The sequence below is a fragment of the Vulpes lagopus genome, chromosome 22 (assembly GCF_018345385.1).
Source record: "Vulpes lagopus strain Blue_001 chromosome 22, ASM1834538v1, whole genome shotgun sequence".
In the NCBI taxonomy this organism is placed as follows: domain Eukaryota; kingdom Metazoa; phylum Chordata; class Mammalia; order Carnivora; family Canidae; genus Vulpes; species Vulpes lagopus.
The window spans coordinates 16,607,026-16,635,021 of NC_054845.1; the positions used below are offsets into that span (position 1 = coordinate 16,607,026).

General features: G+C 36.7%; 1 protein-coding gene across 6 annotated transcripts in view; it reads left to right on the plus strand.

Moving 5' to 3' along the window:
* PIKFYVE (phosphoinositide kinase, FYVE-type zinc finger containing) overlaps window positions 1-27,996 on the plus strand; it is an 84,618-nt gene that overhangs the window by 24,806 nt on the left and 31,816 nt on the right. For 3 of the 6 annotated variants that reach the window (XM_041737258.1, XM_041737257.1, XM_041737259.1), the window contains 14 exons: window positions 3,409-3,547; window positions 5,077-5,234; window positions 6,460-6,571; window positions 7,508-7,655; window positions 8,178-8,345; window positions 14,284-14,343; window positions 15,880-16,009; window positions 16,433-16,613; window positions 17,257-17,331; window positions 19,536-19,643; window positions 22,013-22,153; window positions 23,234-23,360; window positions 23,641-24,803; window positions 26,730-26,830. In XM_041737258.1, coding sequence (XP_041593192.1) covers window positions 3,409-3,547; window positions 5,077-5,234; window positions 6,460-6,571; window positions 7,508-7,655; window positions 8,178-8,345; window positions 14,284-14,343; window positions 15,880-16,009; window positions 16,433-16,613; window positions 17,257-17,331; window positions 19,536-19,643; window positions 22,013-22,153; window positions 23,234-23,360; window positions 23,641-24,803; window positions 26,730-26,830 — 2,811 coding nt within the window. Of the gene's footprint in view, window positions 1-3,408; window positions 3,548-4,378; window positions 4,443-5,076; window positions 5,235-6,459; window positions 6,572-7,507; window positions 7,656-8,177; window positions 8,357-14,283; window positions 14,344-15,879; window positions 16,010-16,432; window positions 16,614-17,256; window positions 17,332-19,535; window positions 19,644-22,012; window positions 22,154-23,233; window positions 23,361-23,640; window positions 24,804-26,729; window positions 26,831-27,996 lie in introns of those variants that run through there. The other 3 variants (XM_041737261.1, XM_041737260.1, XM_041737262.1) reach the window with 3 other exon arrangements.

The window sequence follows — 27,996 nt, forward strand, 5'->3', positions numbered from 1 at the left end:
ATATGATTGTCTTTCTGATTGACTTATTTCTCTTAGCATAACATCTTCTAATTCCAGCCATGTCATTGCAAATGGCAAGATTTCATTTTTAGTCAAAATGAAATTTAGTGTATGTATATGTATGTGTATATATATTTGTATATGTATATATATATTTGTATACCACATGCTCTTTATCCATTCATCTGTCAGTGGACATCTGGGCTTCTTTCATAGTTTGGCTATTGTGGTCACTGCTGCTATAAACACTGGGGTACAGGGGTCCCTTCGGATTACTACTTTTCTCATGTAGAATTTAAGAAACAAAATAGGATCGTAGGGAAAGAGAAGAAAAAATAAAACAAGATGAAATCAGAAGTATAAACCATAAGAGGCTCTTAATTATAGGAAACAAACTGAGGGTTGCTGGGAGGGAGGAGGGTAGGGGATGGGGTAATTGGGTGATGCACATTAAGGAGGGAATGTAATGAGATGATGTAAGGAGCACTTGGTATATATGAGACCTGAATCACTAACCTCTGCCTCTGAAACCAGTAACACATTATATGTTACTTAGTTGAATTTAAAGAAAATAAACAGAACAAAATTCTCTGTGCTCTGAGGCTTCTGCATGGCTCAGTAGGTTAAGCGTCTGACTCTTGATTTCGGGTCAGGTCGTGAGCTCAGGGTGTGGGATCTCTGCTCAGTGTGGAGTCTGCTTACCCCTCTCCCCACTCATGCTCTCTTACAAACAGACAAATAAATAAATCTTTAAAAAGGAAATTCTTTGTATTCTCCTTTTTCATTTCTCCCTCCTCCTCAACCCACGGCAACCACTGATCTTTTTATTGTCTCCATAGTTTTCCCTATTCTAGAATGTCATATAGTTAGCCTCATCCAGTATGTAGCCCTTTCACATTGGTTTCCTTCACTTAGTAATATTCATTTAGCTTTTCTTCATATCTTCTCATCGCTTGATAACACAGTTCAGCATTGAATAATATTCCATTATCTGGATATAGCACAGTTTATCCACTTACCTGCTGAAAAATATCTTGGTTATTTCCAAGTTTTGACAAGATGAATAAGGCTACAGTAAACATTTGTGTGTAGGCTTTCACGTGGTCATGTTTTTAGTTCATCTGGATCAATACCGAGGAGTATGATTGTTGGACTACTTGTTAAAGAGTATGATTAGTTTCATAACAAATAGCCAAACTGTCTTCCAAAGCGGCTGCACCAGTTTGGATTCCCTAAATAGAAGAAGGATTGGAGATGGGAGTTGTGCTATAGTGAAGGCGGGAATGCAGCAAGGGGGTGTGGAGTTAGGGCAGTTTTTTTTTTTTTTTTTTTTTTTTTTTTTTTTTTTATATTCATAGAGATGCAGAGAGAGAGAGGCAGAGACACAGGCAGAGGGAGAAGCAGGCTCCATGCAGAGAGCCTGATGTGGGACTGGATCCAGGGTCTCCAGGATCATGCCCTGAGCTGCAGGCGGCGCTAAACTGCTGCGCCACCGGGGCTGCCCAGTTAGGGCAGTTTTTATTTTTTTTTAATTTATTTATGATAGTCACACAGAGAGAGATTGGGGCAGAGACACAGGCAGAGGGAGAAGCAGGCTCCATGCACCAGGAGCCTGACGTGGGATTCGATCCCGGGTCTCCAGGATCGCGCCCTGGGCCAAAGGCAGGCGCCAAACCGCTGCGCCACCCAGGGATCCCATAGGGCAGTTTTTAAAAAGATGGGATGAATTGCAGTATTTCTGTTGGCAGTATACAAATGGAGAAATAGCTGTGCTAATTTACAGTGGAATTCCATGCAATTTGAATTAATGCTAAGATTGATGTAAATCTTTGGGAAAGATATAATTTAGTCAGTACTATCTCTAAATAAAACTTCAGCCAGCATTCTTACAGTTAGGCTACTTATTATTTGACAATATATTTGACTAATTTTCTTTTGTTCTTGTTACTTCTGTAGGAGAATATGTGCAGGGATAGTTAGAATGTTAGAGAAGCAGAACACATGGATAATAACATTCATTGGAAAAGACATTTTAATTAATGGAATAAGACATCTAGTGGTGACATTTCACTAAAAGAATGTGCCAAGAAATAAATGTTTATTTGAAAAATCTTGTTTATTTGATATCAATGGTTTCTCATAAGCTGTTAAGAATAATTTTTTATAAACTTGTTAGAAACCTGTGAATAATTTCTTACATTTTTTTTTTTTTAAAGATTTACTTATTTTGGGAAGGGAGGGAGTGAGAGAGAATCGTCAAATATACTACCTATAGAGTGTGGAGCCTGTAGCAAGTCCAAACCAAGAGTTGGACGCTCAACCGACTTAGTTATCTAAGTGCCCCCAAATTATTTTAAAAGTATCTTTATCTTCATGCTGGGGAGAGCATAGTTTTTCATTTGACACCTGGTTTTGATTGTCAGCCTTGTTATTATTAGTTGAGTTACCTTAGACAAATTACTTAATCTCTGATTCTTGACTTCTTTATCTGTAGAATGGATTTAGTAGTAACTATTCCATAGTATGCTGTGAGAATTAAATGTGTTTGGTGTCTAATTCATTGTAGATACTTCTGCCTTTTTATCCTTTATTTGAAAGCTAAAATTTGGTTTCACTTTTTTTTCTAACTAGAAGCTAACTAAAATTTCTAGCTACAATTTTTTAATAAATAAAAGCTTGCTTGATGCTATAGACATTCCACTTACAAGTCATTTATCTGGTAACTTTGCCAAGAGGCAAAATTGAGGATATTATATAAGTGATAATATAACAAGAGAGGAAACACATTTTCACTCATTCTTTTATTGATCAAATTCAAAATATAATTGAGGACAATGCAGTTTTAAGAAAGGAATTATTTTTGCATTTGCTTAGTTGGGGTTCAAAGTTAATGTTTTCTCTTGTTAGAAGATTACAGATGTTCATCTAAAGACATTCTTAGTTCATTGGTTATGCAAAAACTATTTGGCCTGTGGGCCATAGTTTCCTGTTCCTGATCTGCAAGACTATTTCTGCATTTAGTCTATGATTCTTCATATTTGTTAGTTAAAAAAAAAACACTAGCTTTCAGCATTTTAACAAGAAGAGTTTGTGTCTTTTTCCTTTGAAATATTAATGATCAATTAACTGTATCATTGCGTTCCTATCTTTTTCCATAGCGACTTTGCTTTACACTTATTCTGAAATAGTTTTAGACTAACATAGAAGTTGGACAATTTAGTACAGAGAATTTCTGGATACTCTTAACTTCTCCCAATGGTGATATCATACATATAACCATCATAACTACATTTAAAAGTACCCTTAATGTTGGCGAGTAATAAGCATTAATTTAAAAATGAATTTTTGCTATAATTTTATTAACGAAGAGTTTACAACTGTGTTTTCACTTTTTGTTTTTATTTCCAGATCAGCCAGCATTACTAACCTGTCACTGGATCGATCTGGTTCTCCCATGGTATCTTCTTATGAGACATCTGTCAGTCCCCAGGCTAACCGAACATATGTTAGGACAGAGACCACTGAGGATGAACGCAAAATTCTTCTGGTACTGGTCCAGTATCTTTGCTGTTTTTGAGCATAAAGATTATGTATCTCACTGATTTTTCTTTTTAAAAAACCTACAAATAGCTAGTTAGCATATAAATTAATAAAGGAAATAATTAGCTTAAGTTTTTATTAGGACTACCTAAGAAAGTGGTCAAGCATTCCATGCTCTTATAATGCATTAATATTTCCTTCATCTTTTTCGTCTGGTAAGATAAGAGTTCAGGTGCTTACATAGTAAGAGAGCTGAACTTTTAGTTAGGTCCCAGAGTGCTTTTAAACTTTGAAACACACACATGGAATGCTTTGTATACCTTTACTACTGTATGTTTATATGAGATAATAATCAGTTTTTATTGAATTTATCTTTTGTAAAATACTGTGTTTAATCCTGAAAGTGACTCCAAAGAGATGGAAAATGGCTTCTTTCCTCAAGCTTAAAATTTAAAAGGTAGAAATAAGGCTGATGGGCATATCCTTAATAGTAAAAAAGTAATACTTTATTAATAGGAAATAGATCATTAGTGGTGAGGGCATCAGGAAAGGCTTTAAACTGAAAGCTTGGCTTGGACCTGGAAGATGGATTTGGGCAGGCAGTGAGGAAAACAAATCTTATTTAAAGGTGTGATAAGCTATAGTGAAAATATGCATGACATTTTCAATGGACCGAAGTAGGATTTATTAGTTAGGAGAAGTTGGGAGAGTGATTAAGTTGGCATGTATAAGCAGTGAGAATGGAAGTTACTTGGGGTTACCTGGTGGAACATGGTGATTTCAGCCTTTACAAGTTTAGATTTGAACCCATAGGTGCTGAGCAATGTTAGAAGTTTTTTTGAGCAGGGAGTGATTCACTGAAGGCCTTCCTTTAGGAAGATTCGCCTGGCAGTTGGTTACAGGTGAGAGGAGTGAGAAGCTGCTGGAGTGAAGGCTACAAGAAATCAATTGGTGTGATTGACTGTTCTGCCCTTTCTCTTGCCCTGTTTCCAAAGAGATTTTGCAATTTTGTATTGCAATTTTGTATTTCAATAGCTAGGAGACTGATCATATGTGCCATTGACTGAAAAAATTATTTGGGATCTTTTTTTTTCTTAAAGATTTTATTTATTTATTTATTTATTTATTTATTTATTTATTTATTTATTTATTTATTTATTTGAGAGAGAGAACAAGAATAAGCAGTGGGTGGGGGTGGGGGCAGAGGGTAGAGCAGGCTCCCTTTGGGAGCCTGACATGGGGCTTGATCCCAGGACCCTGAGATCATAACCTGAGCTGAAGGCAACCACCCAACTGGCCAAGCCACCGAGGTGCCCTGGGATAGTTGGTTTTTAGGAGAAAAACTTACTTTGGGATTAGATGAGCTAAGTTCAAGCTGCCCCCCATGGACATGTCCTTTCTATTAAATGGTGTGAGTTGGCTCTGACAAATCTGAATTGAATTTCCTTTTATGCATTTAAAAATCACAGGAAAGAAGCTGCAAAGGTATATAGCATCTTTCTCAAGAGTAATTATTTGCTTATAATGTGATTTCAGGACAGCGTTCAGTTAAAGGACCTGTGGAAGAAAATCTGCCATCACAGTAGTGGAATGGAGTTTCAGGATCACCGTTACTGGCTGAGAACACATCCCAACTGCATTGTGGGAAAAGAATTAGTTAACTGGTTAATCCGAAATGGACACATTGCCACAAGGTAATGTGATTGTAAGAAACATTTTTCAATATTAATTACTTTATTTTTAATGAGGCCATAATGTTACAGATATAAGGGGAGCAAATTTTGTGAATGGGATGCTGTTTGTTTCCTGCATTGGTGCTTGGGTGCTAATGACTCACTCCTCCCTTCTGGGTTTTAACCAGTAGTGAATAGATGCAAGGAGCAAATGGGGTCACAGTTTACCTTACTTATTAAAAGCATAAGTGTGTAGTAGTTCCCCAACACAAAGCTCTCCGATTAAGTAGGATTGGGGAATGTACCTAGATATTAAGACCACAGTAGATTCTCTGGCTGCAGTTTCCTAATCTGGACATTGCAACCTGTCCAATGAAATTGAGTTCATAAGTCACACTTGAAGTGTCCTAACTCGCCTCAAGAATCATTTATGAGAAAGAGACAGACAGGTCCTATTGCCTTTCAAGGCAGCATGTCTCTAAGTTATTCTATTGATTAGGTTAGCTACTCGTTTCCTGGAAGAAATGAGTATGTAAAAAGAGAGAGTAAAAGCTTTAGCAGTGAAGCCCTGGGGTCTAGTTTTGGCTATTTCTTTTTTTATGCTTTTACTGAAGTTATTTAATCTCTTTGAGCCTTGAAACTCTCAAATCCAATGTGAGGAGAATATATGGTCCTGTGAAGAAGCTGTGAGAATGAAAATGAAATAATATGGGCTAAAGTGCTTTATAAATTGTGAAGTGCCATATAAGTTCAATGTGTAAAGTGTCTATTTCATGTTTATATGTTTAAGTATATATATATGTATATATACACACACAGTCTATTATATACATGTATTAAGTTTTATATATATGCACATGCATATATAAATATTTTTGTAATATTTGGTATTGTCTTCTTACTGAGATAGTAAGCTCCTTGAGGGCAGGAACCATGCTAGTGTCACCATTTTGTTTTACTCTAGTGAGGACAGGGGTATGCTCCATTCAGCACTTGATACGTGTGTGTTGTAAGTCAAATTCAGTTTTGGTAGGACTGCCTTACCAGCAGGTTCTCTTTTACTCTGGTATCTGGGAAAATCTTTAAATTTAGCTTCAAGTCTTGCTTGTTTTGCCCAGTACCTATTCACGGACCATTTGTAATTCCAGCTGTAAATAGAACGGAAAAAGATTCAGTTTCTCTCTCATCATGTACCTGGGAAATTACTCTGACTTTTAAGTCTTTATGTTCATTGGTCTTAATTCAGGGCACAAGCTATAGCAATCGGACAAGCGATGGTTGATGGACGTTGGCTGGATTGTGTCAGTCATCATGACCAGCTTTTCAGAGATGAGTACGCGCTGTACAGACCACTGCAGGTACTTTTCCACGTCACTGCTCCCGAGAGTATGGGTGGCTTATATGAAGTCTTTCTTCATCGGTGGGAATAAAGAGTAGTTGAATTAGCCAGAGATACATTTTCCTAACACGTTTTCCCTGTTGTTTGAAAGTTAAAAACATTTTTTACTTGGTAGGTAGGAGTGATGAAAAACCTATTGGAACTGGACACTTTTCAGTTGCTTGGCCTCATGGGGTTATAGTTGCTTGTCATTTACCTTTAATGGTTTTCAGTTTCACTGTGTCCGTGTTTTCAGGACCAGGAGAGAGTATGCATAACAAAATGATGGAAAAAATTTAGTATCACCAAGGTGGTAGATTTTGACACATTAGCGGTTTTAAATTGTATAGCAGGGGTAGAACAAGGGATATGTATTTATCTTTTTACTTTAATTAGGGAAGTGGAAATTATTTAAAATAGAACTTTTTTTTTTAAAGATAAGCTTTCACTTTTGGTTTATGTTAATTTGATACAATGTTTAGGAATACCTTTGTGAACTAAAATTGGAAACTTGAAGGTTAGAAAAGACAAATGACCAAAAAGACTGGTGTGGTGTTGTTAAAATTTTAATAGTTGTTTTCCAGAATATGTCGTAGCTTTGGCAGAGGATTAGAATAAATTCTAAACCAGGTTCATTCTCAGGACTGAAAAGGATGAAATGAAAACACTGTAAAATCCATATATTATGTTTTGCTCAGAATAAGCTGCCTAAACCTACTGATGAATGACACTTAATGATTTTCAGAGTGGAATTGTCAGGATTAATGCTGGCTTACAACTTAATCTCTATTAATTTGCTTATTTTTATGTAAATTTATTCAGTGGTTAGTGTTGTAGAAGTATTGGGCTGGAGTTTTTTGTAGTGTGACAGACTCACCCGGTTGCCATTGAAGCTGAATTACTTGGATCTTTCCAGAGTACAGAATTTTCTGAGACCCCTTCTCCGGACAGTGACTCAGTGAACTCCGTGGAAGGACACTCTGAGCCATCCTGGTTTAAAGACATAAAGTTTGATGACAGTGACACAGAACAGATAGCTGAAGAAGGTGACGATAATTTGACGAGTGAGTGTAAACTTTCTAACATTTTAGTTTTTATGACTCATTACTGTGTATATGTGATGATATGGGTGTTTTGTTTTAGTTGAAACAGTTTTAAGTTGTATAGCACCATCTAAATGTAAACATCCGATAGCCATCCTTGTTCTAGATACAGTATTTTCTTAAGAAACCAACTTGTTAGGCTACTGGCGTTTTCAGATTTTGCCATAGTCTCTAGTTTGCAGCAGCTTAAAAATAACTCTGAGCTAATATCGCAGCAGACAACTTTCTCACCTCTTCACTATGATACCAGACTCTCTCTCTGCAGAACCTCCAATATATTTCTCCATCTTAAAAACTCCTATTTAATGTGTCCAAATTCTATGAAGTCTCCACAGAAGTACATGAAAATACTGTATCCATTTTGGTATTGCACATTGGGCTTGTATATTAAAAGAACATTTTTCTCCTTTCCTCCGATACCCTGGTGAAACCCATTTTTACCCGCCTCCTCTCCCTATATCTCTTTCCCCCCGACACTAAAAGACTCTGCCAGTCCTAGCAAGCGCACATCAGTCAGCAGTTTCCAGTCCACAGTGGACAGTGACTCAGCCGCTTCCATCAGCCTGAACGTGGAGCTGGACAACGTGAACTTCCATATCAAGAAGCCCTCCAAGTACCCACATGTGCCCCCTCACCCTGCTGACCAAAAAGGTAGGAGGTAGTTCCCGTCTGGAATCCAGCAACAGGCTGGAGAGCTGGGCCCCAGGATCTCAGGCAGCCTGTCCTCCTGGCTTCCTCTGTCCCATGTGGCTGAGGGGCTTGGGTGTTGGGTTCTGTTCCACCCTTTCTCAGCTTCCCCACACCTCCTCCGCAGACTTTTTTTGGTTGATTCCTTGGATTTCTCGTTTTCTCCCTCAGTACCACCACACCCAATTTAAAGCTTTACTTGTACAAATCTTTAAAAAGAACGACCTCTTTATAAGGAACTACTACCACTGCTCTTCCCTTGGCATAATGTGCAACTTCCAAGGTGGCATTTCTTTGCATTTATAACATGGATGTTCTGCTCTATTCATTTCTCTTTCTTTAACATTTTAAAGCCTATTTGCTTCTGCTATTAACCAGTAACATAGTATTTCACTAAATCTTCTCAGGTGCTTAAACTGTATTGGGAAAATACACGGTCCAAAACCTCTTTCTACTATAATTTAATGTGCTTCTTATGGAAAGAACAGATGGAAGATTCAAATTTCTGTCCTGATATCATTGTATTTTTTCCATGGTTTCTAACCATGATGAAGCTTCTCACGGATGTTTGTCTGCAGGGAAGGATCACGTTGATTGTACTCTCACGTGTACTCCTAAGCCACACAGTAGTTGTTTTCCTTTGTCAATAAATAAAATATCATTCTTGTGTCCACCTCAACAACAAAAAAAGAGCTTGTGATGATGTATATGCCATATTTATAAAAAAAAAGTCTTTCTGAGTAATACAAAGTGAATTTGTTATAGTTGTTATATAGTTGTCTTATTTGAGGGTTTATTCTACTGACTCAAAAATAATAATGGCCATATTCAAAAGGCATTCGGTATGAAAGGAAAAATAAATCATTGCTAAAATCTAATCTAGTAGTACATAAAAAATGAAATATTTTTAAAAAACGGATGTGTCGAGATTTACTTCATTGGATATAATTAAAAGCCAAATTCAATTTTAGCTCTAAAGAGGTATTATGTAAAAGTAAATAAATAAAAAAATACATAAGTAATTGAGATATTTCATTATGTTGTAGTAACTACTAAAATATCATTATAAAGATGAAACAACTTATTCCATGATTTCACCTGGAACTTGAATTTTTAACATTTAGCTCTCTAAATTTTTTTTTTTTTTTTTTTTTTTAATTTATGATAGTCACAGAGAGAGAGAGAGGCAGAGACACAGGCTGAGGAAGAAGCAGGCTCCATGCACCAGGAGCCTGATGTGGGATTCGATCCGGGGTCTCCAGGATCGCGCCCTGGGCCAAAGGCAGGCGCCAAACCGTTGCGCCACCCAGGGATCCCAACATTTAGCTCTCTAAAGTTGGTTTGTTTCCTTAGATTGGAAATGCTGTCTAATTCCTTGCTACTTCCTATTTTTGCATCTAAAAATATGGTCAGGAAAGAGAAGCTTTTGAATCTAAACATCTATGTTAAAATAATTGGAAACAAATTCTGTGACTAATTTCTCATGATTGTCAGTATTAACCGTTACCTTCAAGATGTGGTAAGAAAGCTTTAAGGGTTACAGTAATAGGGGAAAAAAAAAGGGGCAAACCATAAAATAGACTTACCTATCTATAGAGAGCAATCTGAAGGTTGATGGAGGGAAGGTGGGCAGGGGGGCTAATGGGTGATGGGTATTAGGGAAGGCACTTGTGATGAGCATTGAGGGTTATATGTAAGTGATAAATCACTAAATTCTGCTGAAATTAATATTGTACTATATGTTAACTAAATGGAATTTAAGAAATTGAAACAATAGCAAGTTATAGTAATAAAAAGGTAAATTTTATTGAAAAATAGAGATTTAGAGAGGATGTGGTAAAAGAGGAGACTTGACTAGCATTAAACATGAGTAAGATACATATCTTTGTGGGAATTCTCAAAATAAATTGTAAACATGGTGGAAAACTTTTGAGTGAGTATGAAAGGACAGTGGAGTAGACATGACACTTGGATGAGAGGAACTGTGGTTCCCCTGGAGCATACTGAGTGATGCTTTTGTAATAGAAATGACAGATGTGGGTCCAGATTGCACTGGTGGATGGAGTAAATGCCAGTGATGTCTCCGAAAAGATTTTGAAAATTGTGGTACAAAGAAAGGACACTACTATGGGGAAGTTGATACAATATTAATTGAAGCTTCTCCCCCTCGCCCCCATCACGATAATTTTATCAGGAAAACACACATATGGTTAAAAGGAAAATCAAGTCCAAGTTAATGAAGATAGAGAATGCCTGGTTATTTCAAATAGGTCTTTTGCCAGGTTCAGGGAAAATATATATCAGGTTATTAAAAGAATTTAGAGCTGTGATCATGGGGCCAGGGTTTGTTATCTTTGAAGAATTAGGGAGAAAAGGAGGTTCAGATGATTCTAGTGACAGAGGCATTAAAATTTTGTAAAAAAATAAGTTTTTGATATGACGTTGGAAGTTGACAACATTGTAGAAAAAATTAATGAAGAGGATGTACTGTATTATTTAGAAAAGGGGTTGGTTGGTGCCTGGGCACCAGTGTTGGTTAACTAAAATAAACAACAATCTCATTTCCTTCTTTTATGGTGGTGTGAGATTGTTAGCTCAGAAGACTGTGGGTAGATACTGTTGTCTTTTATGTTTATAAGACATTTAACGATCTCAGTAACCTTGTGGACAGAGGACAGTTTCACATTTGAAATATGTTAAAGGGGGAATTATAGGCAGTAGTTATATTTACCTTTTAAAAGTACACGTTCTGGAGTCTCTATGAGTCTCTATATAAAAAGCACACATTAAAGAGATTAGTGTGTTTGGGAGTTGTAAGAACTTAGTAATGTCACTATTAATATAACACATGGATTTGTACTTTGTATAATGATTGTGCCAAATATTGAAAGAGTAACCTGATAGCAAAAGGAGAGGGATGCTCACAGGTTATGCTGTAGGGCTATCTTTATTCCATGTAGCTCAGCAAGTTTTTGGTCAGTACATTTAATGTTTTCCAGATTCACAAATCATTCAAGTATGGAAAGAATAACATGTTGGATAGCAGAATGGAATCTAAAGATCTTTATTTTCTTAAGCAGTAGACTGAGACCAATAGGATGAAACTTAACACATTTAAATATAAAAGAATGTAATTAGGCTTAAAAAGTTTACTATTAGTACTCTGGAGAAAACTGTTCTTGATAGTTGATGTGATGTTGCCTGAGAGAAATTGTTTATTTAGTATATGGCTGAAGGAAAAGCTAGGTTCAGGAGTTAGCAGGAGTGAGCTTTTGCTGCTGTGTCCTGGAGGTGTTCAGGTGGTATCTGAATGTCCACCTTTCAGAGTCATTGAGGACTGATGCCTACATTGGATAAAAGGTTAAGTAGACTTGGTGACTTCTAAGTTTCCTTTTAATTCTGAATCTGAAATGAGAAATCTAGATCCTAGAATTTTAAAAGAATTATATAAGAAGTGTAAGGAATCCTTCAGCCTATTCAGTAAGGATATAATGGAGGACATTCCAACATCAGAAAGGGGGTAATTATTAAGGTCATGTGCAACTAGGAGTCTAAAATTTGAGGACTTTTAAATCCTTTAATAAAAGTTTCTGGCTTTCACAGTTCCGTCCTGTTAGTTTTTAGCATACTAACAAGAATTGTTCTTTTTCTATTTTTGTGAAGTTGAGTACAATAATTTTTTATTTTTTATATTTTTTATTTTTATTTTTTGCTTTGTAGTTAAGATTAACACCAATTACCAGAAAGTAAAGATCGTCACAGTGAAGTGTAGTAAGGCGAAAGAATAATACACTTGTCTGTCTCCATTTTTCCATCCTCTTACAATATAAATGGGAATGGGTGATTTTTATTTTTTCATTGAAGTTAAAGGATATTTGTTAAATATTTTCTTAGGAATAATTCATTATCTTCCAAGGCTGAGGAAATTTGGATTTCTAAAATTGACATATCTGTACTTAAAAAATACCTGGTATTTTTTTATCTTATGTAAGCAAACCTCTCATTTTCATAAACTTATAAAGCTGGAACAGTGCGATCTTCTTGCTTGTTTAGTTTTTCACTATTGGTAAAGCTTGGGGAGTTGTACAGTTAAAATATCTTTGTTATGTGTTGCAAGCCAGATTCTGAACCAGTCTTGACAAGTTAGTGAATTGAACCTAGAGAAGTGAAAATCATAGCTTCCATGAGCCTCTAGATCTAACTTCCCATTTATAGGAAAATCTATAGAAGCAAGTTAGTGAATTGAACCTAGAGAAGTGAAAATCATAGCTTCCATAAGCCTCTAGATCTAACTTCCCATTTATAGGAAAATCTATAGAAGCAAGTTAAACAGCACCATGAGGAAACAGTCTGGTCAAGTGTAGAATATGGGACATTCCACAGGACATGTGCCCTGAGTTCTTTCAAAATTCAATATCATGACAAAGTAAAAAGGTTGGGGGTTTTCTTTGGACTAAAAGAGAATGAAGGAAATGTAGCATATGAACCTTATTAGATCCAGGTTTGAGGCAAAAAATTTATTAAAGCATTTTGGGGGAAAGATAAATTTGGAGAATGTGCCTTAATTTTATCATATTAAAACACTGTCAATTTTTTTTTTTAAAGACATTGTCAATTTTCTTAAGTATGTAAATGATATTTTGGCTATAGAGAAGAATGCCCTTATTTTTAAGAAATGTATACTAAAGTATTGGTGGTGGTGTTATGATGTGTATAGCTTCATATGCCGGGTTAGGGAAAAATACATACATGTAGAGAGGAATCAGATGCTGAGTGTTAACAATTGTTGAATCTAGGTGAAGGGTATACAGTATTTTCTGTATGTTTGAAAATCATCATCTCATGTATATGTATATACATATATATACTTAATGTTTAGTATGAAAAGTAAAGCTTGAGAAGCCAATATATTAGTTGAACAAACAGGTTGGCATTGCTCATTTCTGTGTGGGAGGTGTAGAAATAAAGTATAACATGTTTTTATTTGTCCACATACTTAATTTATTGTATTCGGCATGGTACACTTTGAATTTTCAATGTAAAACTTTTTCTCTGCTTTCTTGTTGAAAGAATAAGCATATTGACTTATAAACATAGCAGCTTCTGAAGCTCATTTGCTATAAGTGAAGTCTACTTGGAAAGAATTTTGTGGAGAACCTTTATTTTGAAAGACTTAAAATACACTGTGGTTTAGTTTGCATAGTAGAAAGAACTTTACTGAGCTATGCTTGGTCATGGACGCAAAAAAAAGTTCATGGGGAAGTAAAGAATAAGTTTCACTTGTAAGAAAAATCATATTCTAAAAGTTCTAAAAGAACACTGCAAGTGTTCAGTTAGAATTTTGAAAAACCGAAACCCTAATTTATTTGAAAGCTCATAAACCTTGATGATTTAACTCATTCCTTGCCAATGTCACTTTTGTATTATTTATGCTTTGTAACACGTAGCCTAGAATTTTAAAACAAAAAAACAGAACCTTTTATTGTTTTGAGTGGCTTCTCTATGAACTGTTTTGTACATAGAGTGATTATTTGTGAAATCATACAGTTATACATGAGAAAAAATAGTGTAACTTTTTAGGCTTGTCATACCTAAATTACTGAAGATTTCAATTTTCATAAACTGGCTCAGCCTTAAAAAAGGAAAAGCAATCTGTTAAAGATTATCTGGTATTACTGCTTCAAGGTTCTGTTACTATTCAAGTCTCTTAAATGTAGCACGAAGTGTGTGGAATAAGGATAAAGATACATTTTAGCCTAAAGCTTTCTTGAATTGGTGGGGCAGTGTTGGGTTTAGTATGAGTAATACTTTGTGTGTAGGTGTGTTCTCTGTATAATTACGCCGGCGTGTTATAGTCATAAGTCTCCTTTTCTTCCTCCTCTGCTCTCTCCCTGGTATGCAGAGTATTTGATTTCTGACAATGGAGGACAACAACTCTCAATAAGTGACGCCTTCATCAAAGGTAATTTTATCAAAAGCTGTACATGGGATAGTGGGTCTAATTTGTGAGGATGTACTTGGTCCTAGCACATTGATTGGCACAGAGTACGTACTGAAAATAAATATTACTTTAGTGCTATGTTAGCACAGGTTTTAATATGCATGGTAACTCTGAGAATGTTGGGAATTAAAAATATAAACTTGGACTTGGTTTGAGAGAAGACATCTGATCTGAAAAGAAGTTGTTTAAAAGCTTTTAAATAGAATTTGAATTTTATTCTTTTAAAGGCATAGTTTATGCTTTCCGAATCATGAATATAATATTAAGTGTTGATACACATATCATCAAGGATTCTCAAACCTGTCAAAAAGCCCCCAGGGAGATTTCATCCTCAGTCTCATGCATTTGAGGATGCTGCTTGTCCTGTGGAATTGGGAAGAGACATGGGGAGAAGAGATAAAGAACTGACTCTGCTGATCAATTTCTTGGGGACGAAAGGCAGTATAGAAGAAGACAGCCTTCTCTTATACCTTCCCTACTTATCCTATTGTGGAGTAAAGACGTAATTAGTTCGTAACACTCCACAGCTCAGACCTCAGATAAGGTCTCATAATTTAGCAGTATTACTGAATTCACCACTGAACATCTGGTTCAATTAGAAGTTTATAGGCCAGCTGTTTACATAATTACAATGTACGGTTTTTGTACCTCACATACTGTGGACACATGTTTTACTTTGTAATGCTAGACAGGTTGAAAGTCTTTTGATTGGTTGGTTTGCTTTAAGAGGGGGAAGGATTAGAGAATTTTTGTAAGCATTTCCCACCTCTTTCCATTTATTCAATCACATTTTTCAGTGATTGTATAGTGAGCATCCTTTTTGCAAAACTTTTAATACAATCTACTTTTTGTCTAAATCCATGTTCATTCTTTTTGAAAAAGATTTTACGTAAATTATTTATCATGTTTTAATAATTTTACGGTTCACTTTTGTAAAAGTTTTGCTTAAAAAAAGGCCTTTGTTCTAATATCGAGAAAGAAACACTATAAAAAATTGTCTGAATATATTGTCTACACTGGCCTATATTCATTCAGATATCTGAGAGCTGAGCTTTTCTCTTTAAAGTTCAGCACCCACACTATCATATGTTCTTCTGCTGGCATTCAGAGTTCTGTTGAATGCAGCTTTTAGTTTGTGATTTTACAGGGAAAGGCATCCCCCCACCCCCTTTTTAATGTCTCCAGTGAAATGAAAGGACTGTAAAAATCCCTTTTGTTTTTCAAAAGCCATATTTATAATTATTGGCTTGAGACTTCTAGTTACTTTAATGTAAATTTGCTTTTCATTGTTCTGCCTCTGATTTTGGCTGTTGTGAATATTGATGATCTAACTTACACTTCATTTTTTTGTATAACACATGTCCTTGCTTTTTTACACCAGCAGTTTGAATTGGCCAAGTTAAAAAAACTTAAAAAGATAAATTGGCACTTTCTCAGTCTATTAAGTACATGGCATTAAACATAACAATGAGGTACAATTTCTTATTTTATATTTAGAATCCTTATTTAATCGTCGAGTTGAGGAGAAATCCAAAGAGCTGCCTTTCACACCTTTGGGCTGGCATCATAACAACCTGGAGCTGCTGAGGGAGGAGAATGGAGAGAAACAAGCCATGGAGAGGTTGCTGTAAGGCAGTGAGCTTTTTGATGTTAATTTTCCAGTTTTATAATTTTCAATGACGTGATGGGCGTATGTGTAGTTCTTCCTCATAAGATAAAAAATACTAAGATTACTTGGGAAATAAAGCCTGTTCTGATGAAATTTCTTATAAAACAAGAGTCCTAAACTGCATTTGTCTGTGCCAATTGTAATTTATGTGTTAGAATTTCATTGAATTAAAGGGGTTATCTTAATTGAAGATATAGATTTCATTCATGTGCAAAATCATTAAGGTACAGATAAAGTAAGATTGGCTCAAGAAAAATCTCATCTTTGCGCCATAATTCATAAGCTTGTTTCTTTGTAGGCTGTGTAATGCGTCTTCAGAATTACCATCTCTGACAGTAGAAGGTTAACTATGCAAACTTCTTTCTTGTGACATTTTTGTAGTTCAGCTAATCATAACCACATGATGGCACTGCTCCAACAGTTGCTCCATAATGAGTCATTGTCACCGTCTTGGAGGGACATCATTGTATCACTGGTCTGCCAGGTTGTTCAGACAGTCCGACCTGATGTCAAGAACCGGGATGACGACATGGATATCCGTCAGTTTGTCCATATTAAAAAAGTGAGCTCTGCTAGTGCTTTTCTAACGCTTGGAACTGATTGGGGGGGGGGGGGCTGCTAGTAATTTGTCTTTTAGTGGTAATCTAAAACGGGTTCTAAGTAGGGAGGGGGAAGTTTTTCTCTCTATTCTTTATTAGCAGTGCACTTAGGGGTCATAGAAGCCACCTATAGGAAGTGAGAAGTGAATGGAAGGGGTGAGTTGGGCATGGAGCTGGGAAACCAAACAAATCTGGTTTCTTCCTTTTTTGCTTTCTTTTTCTTGACACATCATCTGTGAGAAGACCTCTTCCCACAGATTACTGTCACTGTTCTGAGGAAAAACAGTGGGTAACTGCCTTATTTAGGTAGTAGTGGAGTCCTATATGTATTTTTTGCCTATGATGTTGATTTAGTAATGGTTTTAGTTGCCAGTTCGGTCATATGGGTATTTTAGAGTACCAGATGAGATAATAGCAGGAGGTGGGAAAATAGACAGTCATGCTAGATGTCATTAATAATTGGTTGAAAGGAAGAATTATATTCTGGAACTTTCTCTTCCGATTTAATTATATAATAGTTAAAGTTAAAAATGGAAATAAATAATAGCATCCATCTGACTGGATTCTAATAATATATCATTGAGTTTTGTTTTCTTGTTTCATTAGATTCCAGGTGGAAAGAAGTTTGATTCTGTGGTTGTCAATGGATTTGTTTGTACCAAAAATATTGCACATAAAAAGGTAATGTGATCTGTTCAACAGTGAAGTTCAGCAAACAATGACACTGTACCAAACCAACAAGTTGGGGTGCCCTACTCACAGGAGAGAAGGAGAATAGAAAGCAAGGAGTGATTAGCAGTGTCTGCTATGGCATGAAATTTTGGAGGTTCAGGAAAGGTCTCCCAGAGCTGATTATGTTTAGGATGTGGACAATGAGAATTCATGAGACAGAAGAAGGAAGGGAGGATGGGTCAGGCTTCCAGAGCAACAGAATGATAGGATACTGGTATCATTTCTCCCTTGACCCTCCAACATCTTAGGGAGACACAGTTTCTCTAATAGACTAGAGTCCTTTCAGAGGGCTAGCATTTTTTTTTTTAATTTTTATTTTATTTATGATAGTCATACAGAGAGAGAAAGAGAGAGGCAGAGACACAGGCAGAGGGAGAAGCAGGCTCCATGCACCGGGAGCCCGACGTGGGATTCGATCCCGGGTCTCCAGGATCGCGCCCTGGGCCAAAGGCAGGCGCCAAACCGCTGCGCCACCCAGGGATCCCAGGGCTAGCATTTTAAAACTTTGTTCTTTCTTTTAAGGCTGAGCTGCAGCACAATCACTGGTGTTCTGTTATCCTTCTCACCTTTATATAAATTTTATATTTTTTATATAAATATAAAATAGAATTTTATAATTCTATAAAAATTTATAAAGAGTCGTGAACTTCATTCTGAAGGTCACTGATTCTCAAAGTGCATGGTACATCAGGGTCGCCTGTGGACCTCGTTAAATACGTAGATCCTAAGCCCAACCCCTAGAAATTCTCATTCAGTCTGAGGGAGTGGGAGTGTGGTGGGGCTAAGGGAAAGGTGGGGCTGCTTTTCTTTTTTTTGTTTTTTGTATATGTTTTTATTGGAGTTTGATTTGCCAACATATAGCATAACACCGTGTTCATCCCGTCAAGTGGGGCTGGTTTTAAAGTAGGCACTGCAGGTGTTTCCAGAGCCATTGGTTTGGTCCTCACAATTTGAAAAGCCATCGATGTAGCAGTGCTTCAAACCTGCTGTGTTTCTCAATCACTGTGGAAACTCACCTCAAAGAGAGATACCCTGACCCTCCAGTTCTGGAGATACTGATTTGGTCACAGCGAGAGCTCAGATGGATTTCTAGTCTGGGCAACTTGATGGGTGAACTGCAGTCCTCTTTTCATTCTTCTCTAAACAGAGACTAATTCATTTTTTGTAAGGCATGAAGCCCTTCAAAAATAGTGACCATAGATAAATAAAACTGCTTGGATTTGATCCATTGTCAGTATTTCTGCATAGAGTCATATTAAAATAGGCACATTACCCATCACATTTAGTAATTTAAGCCAAGTTAAATGATACCTGTTGAACTAAGATAAATTTGTTGAGCTTATCTCCAGAATTGAAATTTGTATGTAGGAGTGGTAGAAACATATGCATGAATGACTGTCTTGTTCCACTGACCATATTTAGAGAGAGTCTTTAAGTTGTAGTTGCTTAAAAAAAAAAAAAAAAAAAAAAAAAAAGCCCTAAATGTAGTTCCTCAACTGATGAGTGTACTGTTTGAAGACCATTTACCAGTTTGGAGTATATAAGCATATATATGTCACTCCAAAACCTCCTTTGCAGGGCCTGGGCTGTCATGCTTGTGGCTGGTTGTGTGGTTACGGTGTATTGTTTGAGTCTGTGCTTCTGGATACACTTTAAGGTTTTCTTTTTTGACTTCTTGTTACCCAGTTTGGCTAGCCAATTTGTAACTGCATGGAATCTACTCAGGAGGTGTTTTAATTCTTTTCTCCTTCCTTACTCCTTGAATTTTAGAAAGGTTAAATTATGCTTTCAAAGTTGCTGATCTCTGTGAGTTTGTGAAATATCTTGTCATTATGCCCCTCTCCTCCATACCCAGAGCTGGATATCTATTCTTGCAATATTGAGAAAAAAACTTCTAAGAGTGTAGAGGATTAGGTTAAAATAGAATCAGTGAAACAAAGCCAATTTTTGAGGAAGTCTGCATTGCTCTGAGCAGTTTGTTTTGAAAAAGTATGTAAGAGAATACCTTAAAAGACCTAAATGAGAGTATTTCAATACGAATATAAGGGGATAATTTAGGAAGAATTATGAAAAGTATGAATTTAAAGATATGATTAAAGAAAGTCTATAAAGTATAGACTTTAAAAGCTTTTAACAAATTTCATGTTTTGTAGATGAATTCTTGTATTAAAAATCCCAAAATTCTTCTGTTGAAGTGTTCCATTGAGTATCTCTACAGAGAAGAAACTAAATTTACTTGCATTGATCCTATTGTGCTTCAGGTAAGGACTTCTTTCTGAAACAATGATATGGAGGTATCTTTGTGTACCATAGTGTTTGCACACTCTTAAAACTCACTCTAGCTGATTAAGTTTGGCAGGCAGAGAAACTTGATCACTTTTGTTTCATTTAAAAAATTTATTATAAAAGACGTTTTTTATGTATTGCTTTGGAAGCTTGCCAAAACCTCCGTCATTCCTTTTAGAGTTTCAAAGTTGTTCAAGGGAACATAAGACTTTTGGGGAATATATGGAAGAAAAATCTGAATTCTGGCCTCTCTGTCCGCTTGGGTTATTGATTTACTTTAAGGATTTTTCTAACTTATCAGATTCCCAGTGGCAATACGTAGTTTCTAATATAGTTTGTCCTACTAAAACACTGTTTCTAGAATACCAGTTACTTTATACATGGTTGGTAAAAGGGGATAGCATCAGATGGAAATTGTGTTGATTTCTATGTGGTTTTTCCTAACCAAGGGGACCCAGAATAGCTTCATAGGATTATAACCCTCAGCTGGAAAGAAGAATTGGCCTCAGCTCAGCTGCTACACAGGCAGGAACCTTTTTGGCTCTGTTTTAAGAAATTTAAAGTGCTGTCCTGCTCGAAGGACCCTCTCCCCCAGACAGACGTACCCTCAGCCCTGCCTGGATGGCTCTTAATGGCTCCACTCCTCAGAGCTCCATTTCTAGTTGTACTGTTGCAGTTGCTGTTGTGCATTTTAAAGTTCCCTTGAGGCAGCCCCCAGCTGTGCTGAGCTACTATCTGGGCTGTTCCAAGTTCTTTCTTGAAGTACTGATTATTATTTTTGTTAGTGTACTAGATATGAAGTTGTATCAGTTTAAAAAGTTTTTTGCCCCAATTCCTTTTCTCCCATAAAGACAATTAATTTTCATTTGCATTTGTTCAAAATGGGAGGTTTTCAGGAATGTGTTTATCATATTATAGTAGAAATACTTATATTCAGTTCCAGAAATATTTAGGAAAAGCATTACTTGAAAATTCATAGGTGATAGGCACATTTTTCCCTAGAGCATTAGGAGCAGTCACTATTGTACTGAAATCATTGACACCAACAGAAGAAAGAAACTTAATTGTGGTTTATGGAAGGAACTCTGTGCCTTAATGAACACTGCTGCTTCCTCTTTGCAATTCAGCTGTGTATAAGTAAAAATCGAGTTTTAACTGGATCATGCCATCCCTACTAGCTCTGATTTACTGTGACTTCTCATTGTTGAACTGAAATAAGAAATAGGGAAAAATGCAATTATTGTTCTTAGAATCACAGATTCTTTGATGCTGGGAGTTTTCTTCATTTCACCGAAGGTGTCATGACGTAGAAGACTTTTATAAAATTAGATCACAAGTACATTGGTTGTAAGGCTTATCCTGATTGCATTTGTTAAAATGTGTAAAATTGCTGGTCTTGGATGAACTGGGTAACTGAAATCCACAGTTATACTTAAATGTATCCATTCTATTTTAACTCCATTCTTGCGATTAGGTTAGCTGACTAAAGTCTGTCTGTGTTATAGGAGTATGCTCTGGGCAAACATGTATTTAAGAAATATAATTTAATTCGCATAACCTAAAATGTCTTGTTTGTGCTTTAAACCATATTTTATTTTACCTTTAACACCTATAGAAGATTTTAGTTTGAATTGATAGAATCAGCTGATTTGAGTTCTCTCTCTCTCTCTCTCTCTTTTGGTCCACTCAGTGTGGAATAACCAAAGAAGGAGCAGAAATTTGGGTAGATACAGGCATCCCCCAGCGAGATTGCAGGTTTGGTTCCAGACCACTGCAGTAAAGCCTCTATTGCAATAAAGCAATTGTATTAAGTGTTGTGTTTTAGATCTTTAACTGTAGCTCTTCTGGGTAGAATATGATCTGGGAGATTGGAATAAAAAAGAAGCTAAAATAGCATCTTTCGAGAGTTCTTTATTCAGATACCCAAAGAAGAGCTACCCTGGTTAATTTTGGAATTTAATGGGGGAATCTATAATTAAAAAAATAGAAATTGCTTTCATTTGGGGAGTTACGAGGTGAGGTTTTTTTATTTTTATTTTTTTTTTAACCTCTGAGAGCTGATTGGGTTTTGGCTTTCATATTATAAATTATTAAGAACTGAAAATCCTTCAAAATTAGTCAGAAAATGGAGTTTCTCTTGAAACTCTCTTTCGCTTAACTGGCAATTCAGAATTATGAATAATACTCTTAGTTGTGTTTGAAGTAACTCGCTTATGGACTTGTGGATGAAGAGAACTTAGGCTTAGATTAATATTATTAGTCAAACTATCCTGATATTTTAATATTTCTAGATCTTGAATTGTACCAGGTATAATAGTTTTGATGTTTTTTTTTTTTTCCTCAGGAAAGGGAATTCTTGAAGAATTATGTTCAACGAATAGTTGATGTTCGACCCACATTGGTTTTAGTTGAAAAAACAGTATCTCGGATTGCCCAAGACATGTTACTAGAACATGGCATTACTTTGGTCATTAATGTAAAATCAGTGAGTGTCATTATTTTTTCATTTTTATATAATATTTTAAAAATCTCAGTTTTTAAATTTATATGCATGCATGGTTGATATTCAGGGATCTTTATCTATTTGCTATTCCATATTTGAAAGTAGGACAATAAGGCATGACAGCCATTTCATTATTTTAAGAGTTTAGAACCTCAGGCTGGGAGAAAGTGTAATTAATTATATAGTACTCATAGTTGTTGACAAGATCAATGTAATAGACATTAGTTAATACGTAGTCTTTGTTGAGCTGTCATTTTATTTGGGGAATTGTACAAGTAGAAAATATTCTCTCGGGCAGCCTGGGTGGCTCAGAGGTTTAGCACCGCCTTCGGCCCAGGGCGGGATCCTGGAAAACCGGGATCGAGTCCTGCGTCGGGCTCCCTGCATGGAGCCTGCTTCTTCTGCCTGTGTCTTGGCCTTTCTCTCTCTCTCTCTCTCTCTCTCTCTCATGAGTAAATAAATAAAATCTTTAAAAAAAAAAAAGCTCTCTCTTTTGGAAAATTACTCTCTTCAGGATAGAGGCTAGTTCTAGGAAATTTTCCCCCTTCCCTTCAGTATCCTATGCCAATGCATGATGCTTAAATACCTTTTGATAAGGTCACTAATAGGAGTAGTCTAATTTATTTATTTATTTACTTATTTATTTTAAAAAGATTTTACTTATTCGTGAGATACATATATATATGTATATATATATATATATATATATATAGAGAGAGAGAGAGAGAGAGAGAGAGAGGCAGAGGCACAGGCAGACGGAGAAGCAGGCTCCATGCAGGAAGACTGACGTGGGACTCAATCCCCAGACCCCAGGACCATGCCCTGGGCCAAAGGCAGGTGCCAAACCGCTGAGCCACCCAGAGATCCCCAGTAGTCTAATTTAGAATAAAAAAAATTGCCCTATAGTTAAAATTAAGGAAAGTATATAATTTAATTATATAATTAAAATTAAGGAAATGAATTGTGAGGTTTATTTCTAAAATTTTCATATTTTCCAGGTAAAATTTACTGAGAATTTTATTCTTCTCTAATTTTGTAATGTAATGTGTTTCTGTGTTCTAGCAAGTTTTAGAACGAATCAGTCGGATGACCCAAGGTGATTTAGTGATGTCGATGGACCAGCTGCTTACAAAACCCCACCTGGGCACCTGTCACAAATTTTACATGCAGATGTTTCAGTTACCTAGTGGTGAGTGATCTTTAGCATAGATTCACCCGAGATTAAGGACAAGAGGAAATGAGTAAACTCATCAGTACTACAGTGTTTACTTTCTCCCACTAATATCTAATATCCATTAATAATATCTGGTTATAATGCTAAATATTTGTGAGCAGTGGTTAGATGAGGATTGGCAGCTGTGATCTTGCTTAAAGGGTTTCTTGTGAAGATTAAGATGATGCATTAACTCTGTCCAGATTTAGGGCTTGCCAGCTTGGTGTTCTTAAACTTTGTATTTGTTTATTTGTAGAGCAAACCAAAACATTGATGTTTTTTGAAGGCTGTCCACAGCACCTGGGCTGCACAATCAAGCTCAGAGGAGGTTCTGATTATGAGCTGGCTCGAGTTAAGGAGATCCTAATATTTATGATCTGTGTAGCTTATCATTCGCAACTGGAAATCTCCTTCCTTATGGATGAATTTGCAATGCCTCCTACGTTAGCACAAAACCCTTCCTTCCATTCTCTGATCGAGGGACGAGAGGATGGAGGGACAGTGCAAGAGCCATTTAGCGGAAGCCCCCTCCCCCGGGAGCCTGACTTCCCTCCAGAGCTTCTGCCCTCCGATGATAGCGGTTTGCCGGAATCAAGGATCGTGTTTGAGAAGGGTGACCAGGAAAATAAAAGCGTCCCACAGGATGTTGCCTCTTTGAAGCATCAGGAGTATGCCACAGCAGCTTGCCCAGCAGCAGGCATCCCCTGTGCCCTCTTTCCATCCGTCCCAGAATCATTACTGCCGCTCCATGTGGACGACCAACAGGATGCCACGGGCACTGCACAGCCAGAGCCTTCACAGCACACAGATGAGCTACAGGACCCCAAAAGCCAGATGAGAGCCTTTAGAGACCCTTTGCAGGATGACACTGGATTGTATATTACTGAGGAGGTTACCTCTTCTGAAGATAAACGAAAGACTTATTCTTTGGCCTTCAAACAGGAATTGAAAGATGTGATCCTCTGTATCTCCCCAGTAATCACATTCCGGGAGCCCTTCCTTCTAACCGAAAAGGGGATGAGATGCTCTACCCGAGATTATTTCGCGGAGCAGGTTTACTGGTCTCCTCTTCTCAATAAAGAGTTCAAGGAAATGGAGAGCAGACGGAAGAAGCAGCTGCTTAGGGATCTCTCGGGGCTTCAGGGCATGAATGGAAGTGTTCAGGCCAAGTCTATTCAAGTCTTGCCCTCCCACGAGCTAGTGAGCACTAGAATTGCTGAGCATCTCGGAGATAGCCAGAGCTTGGGGAGAATGCTGGCTGATTATCGGGCCAGAGGAGGAAGAATTCAGCAAAAAAATGCAGACCCTTTTGCTCATTCAAAGGAAGCACCTGCTACGGCAAGCAGCAGACCAGGAAGCAAAATTGAGGGAGACGAAGAGAAAGGGTTGATTCCAAGTGATGCAGTGTGGTCAACAAAGGTGAGGCACTTTGGGTGCACTTTTAGGATGTGTTATAAGACTGCTGTGGCAGATTTAAAAAAAAACAAACACAAATATGATAGATTGCAGATTTATTAACTATTTCTTCCTATGCTTTTTTTTTTTTTTTTTACCTTGAGTCTGTTGGCTTATTATTGCTTTAAGTATGAAGTAGGAATATAAAGTAATGAAACTGCGTTTTGAACTTCTCACACTGAGTTCACAGTAAAGTAGGAAGAACTTTGCTGTAGGGGGAAGGGTGGAGCTGAGTAAAATCTGTGGAAGGCCGACTTGGGTGTGGGTGTGGGTGTGGGTGTGATGTGGCCTTGATCCTGTTCATGCTTGAGAGGGAGCGAGACGGAAGCTTCCTGCAAAAAATGGATGTGTTTTTAGAAAATATCAGACTTATTTATTTAGCATAAACACTTCACGTTATTTATGATAGTGCCCTTATTCTTTTGAAACAGAGATTGAGGGGAAATTAGATTTGCCCCTAGACACATTATTGATAGTGGTTGTAAGAAAACTAATGAAAAAAAAACCTGTCTGTAAATGAGGATATGAAATTGTTGAACAAATAAAAAGATGCTTAATTTCACTGAAAGTTGAGGAAGTGCTAAATAATAACAGGACCTTACTTTCTTTGTGGTACACTAGTGTTTGTGAGATTGGCAAAAAAAGGAAAGTGATAAGAGCCATGGTTAATGTGGTGTGAAAAAATGCTTATGTTAAATTGTATGTAAATTTGCATTTATATACATTTGTGTAAATTTATATAAAGTGATAGGGAGATCTGTTTTAGTTTCCATATATATATATATATATATATATATATATATATATATATATATATATACCATTGTCCAGGATTCCAATCTTTTATAGCCTATTCTGCAGAAATAAGTAAGCATTTTATCTAAGGAAGCTTACATTTTGTAGGAATATATGTAAAAGGTTATTTGCTGAGGCCTTGGTTCTAGTTGTTTGCAGTAAAAAGAATGAATTGGATCTCATTGAACAACCTAGATAGAGCCCATGATTTATTTTTGAGTGTTAAAAAGCAAGTCGTGTTGTATGTAGCATCCCCTCATTTTTATAAAACAAAATCACCTTTGTATTCATATGTGGGTGTGTTTGTGTGTAAATGCGTGTAAACTAGCAAAAAGATTGCATGGTTTTTAACTTTAGAGTCAAAAGTTATCGTTTTGGGAGGTGGAGTGAAATCGAAGGAGGAGATGCTTTATGTACGTCATGAAATTTTTCATGTATCTCTGTACTGTTTGATTTTCAACAGAGAGCAAATGTTGGCTATGTAATGATCAAGAACAGTATAAAGTACAAGCAAATAAATACCTGAGAATTTAAATTTTTAAGATTGCTGTTATATCTAGCCATCCATTCAGACTGTTTCATATGGATCTAGTTAGTTAACTATTTACTTCCAAAATAATTTAATGGAGTTCTGTAAGTAGTGAAGAGTATTTAGGAAAACAAGCTATTTAGACTTCTGTTTGCATTTTTAAGTTAACTTAAACTTTTTGGTTTGTTTTGTCTCAAAAATGAAATGCTCCATTTCCTCATTTATTCAGTTTCTGGCAGTTTTCAGTCTGCATTGGAACCCTTTCATTGATGACTGGAGGTGTCACAAATCAGGGGGAATGCATGCATGGGGAGGCACCTGGGTGGCATCTGCCTTCAGCTCAGGTTACAACCCCAGGGCCCTGGGATTGAGTCCCAGTCTGGCTTCCTGCTCAGTGGGGAGACAGACTGCTTCTCTCTCTGTCCCCGCCTCCCCCACTTGTGTGCATGCATTTTCTCTCTCTCTCAAATGGATAAATAAAATCTTAAAGAAAAAAAAAAGGGAACATGCATTGAGGTTGGAGTATCGTACTACTTTTGGGTGCTTATTTGTTCCTCCTCTTTTAGGTGGACTGTCTGAACCCTGTGAACCACCAGAGACTGTGCGTGCTCTTCAGCAGCTCTTCTGCGCAGTCCAGCAATGCCCCCAGTGCCTGTGTCAGCCCTTGGTAGGATTCTTTTCCTCTTGTATTATTGCACTGTATTTAAGACCTTAATTCTAACAACTTTAAGAAAATTCAGCTGTTAGGATCTGTTTTCAGGTACATGGCATTCTGCCGGGCATGTATGAATTGCTAGGACTTTTAAATTTGTGAATTAAATACAAAATTTGTATTTGTTCATGGTAAGAAGTAAGTGAGAAGTACCTTGAGTAAGAGCAAAAAGGATGTGAGAGATGGAAGAGAAATTTGTATTTATAAAGGTGAGAAATAGTTTGCTTTTTTTTTTTTTTAAAAAAAAGATTTTTTTATTTTTAAGTAATCTCAATACCCAATATGGGGCTAGAACTTACAACTCTTGGAGAGCAGGAGTCAAATGCTCTACTGACTGAGCCAGCCAGGTGCCCCCATAAAAGCTAGTTTTAAGCATTTTGATGATAATGTACAATTTAGGCAGGTTTTCTGTAAGGCATCATTCTCATAAAAGCAATTAGCCTTTAGCTTTATTAATGGGTTTTATCCTAAAACTTAATTCTTTTTTTTTTTTTATTGGAGTTCAATTTGCCAATATATAGCATAACACCCAGTGCTCATCCTGCCAAGTTACCCCCTCAGTGCCCATCACCCAGTCACCCCAACCCCCCCACCCACCTCCCTTTCCACTACCCCTTGTTCGTTTCCCAGAGTTAGGTGTCTCTCATGTTTTGTCACGCTCACTGATTCTCTCCCTTCCCCTTTATTTCTTTTCACTAATTTTTATATTCCCCAAAGGAATGAGGCCATAGAATGTTTGTCCTTTTCCAATTGACTTATTTCACTCAGCATAATACCCTCTAGTTCCATCCACGTCGAAGCAAATGGTGGGTATTTGTCATTTCTAATGGCTGAGGAATATTCCATTGTATACATAGACCACAGCTTTATCCATTCATCTTTCGATGGACTCCGAGGCTCCTTCCACAGTTTGGCTATTGTGGACATTGCTACTACAAACATTGGGGTGCAGGTGATAAAACCTAATTCTAAGTAGATAGATAGAAAAACACTTTATAAATTATTTGTAGATAGAAAAACACTTTATAAATTACTTGTTTCAAATGATATGATAATCATAAAAGGCTAATTATTACATAGTTTATCTTTAGTTTTTAAAGTACTATGTACTTTATTAATTT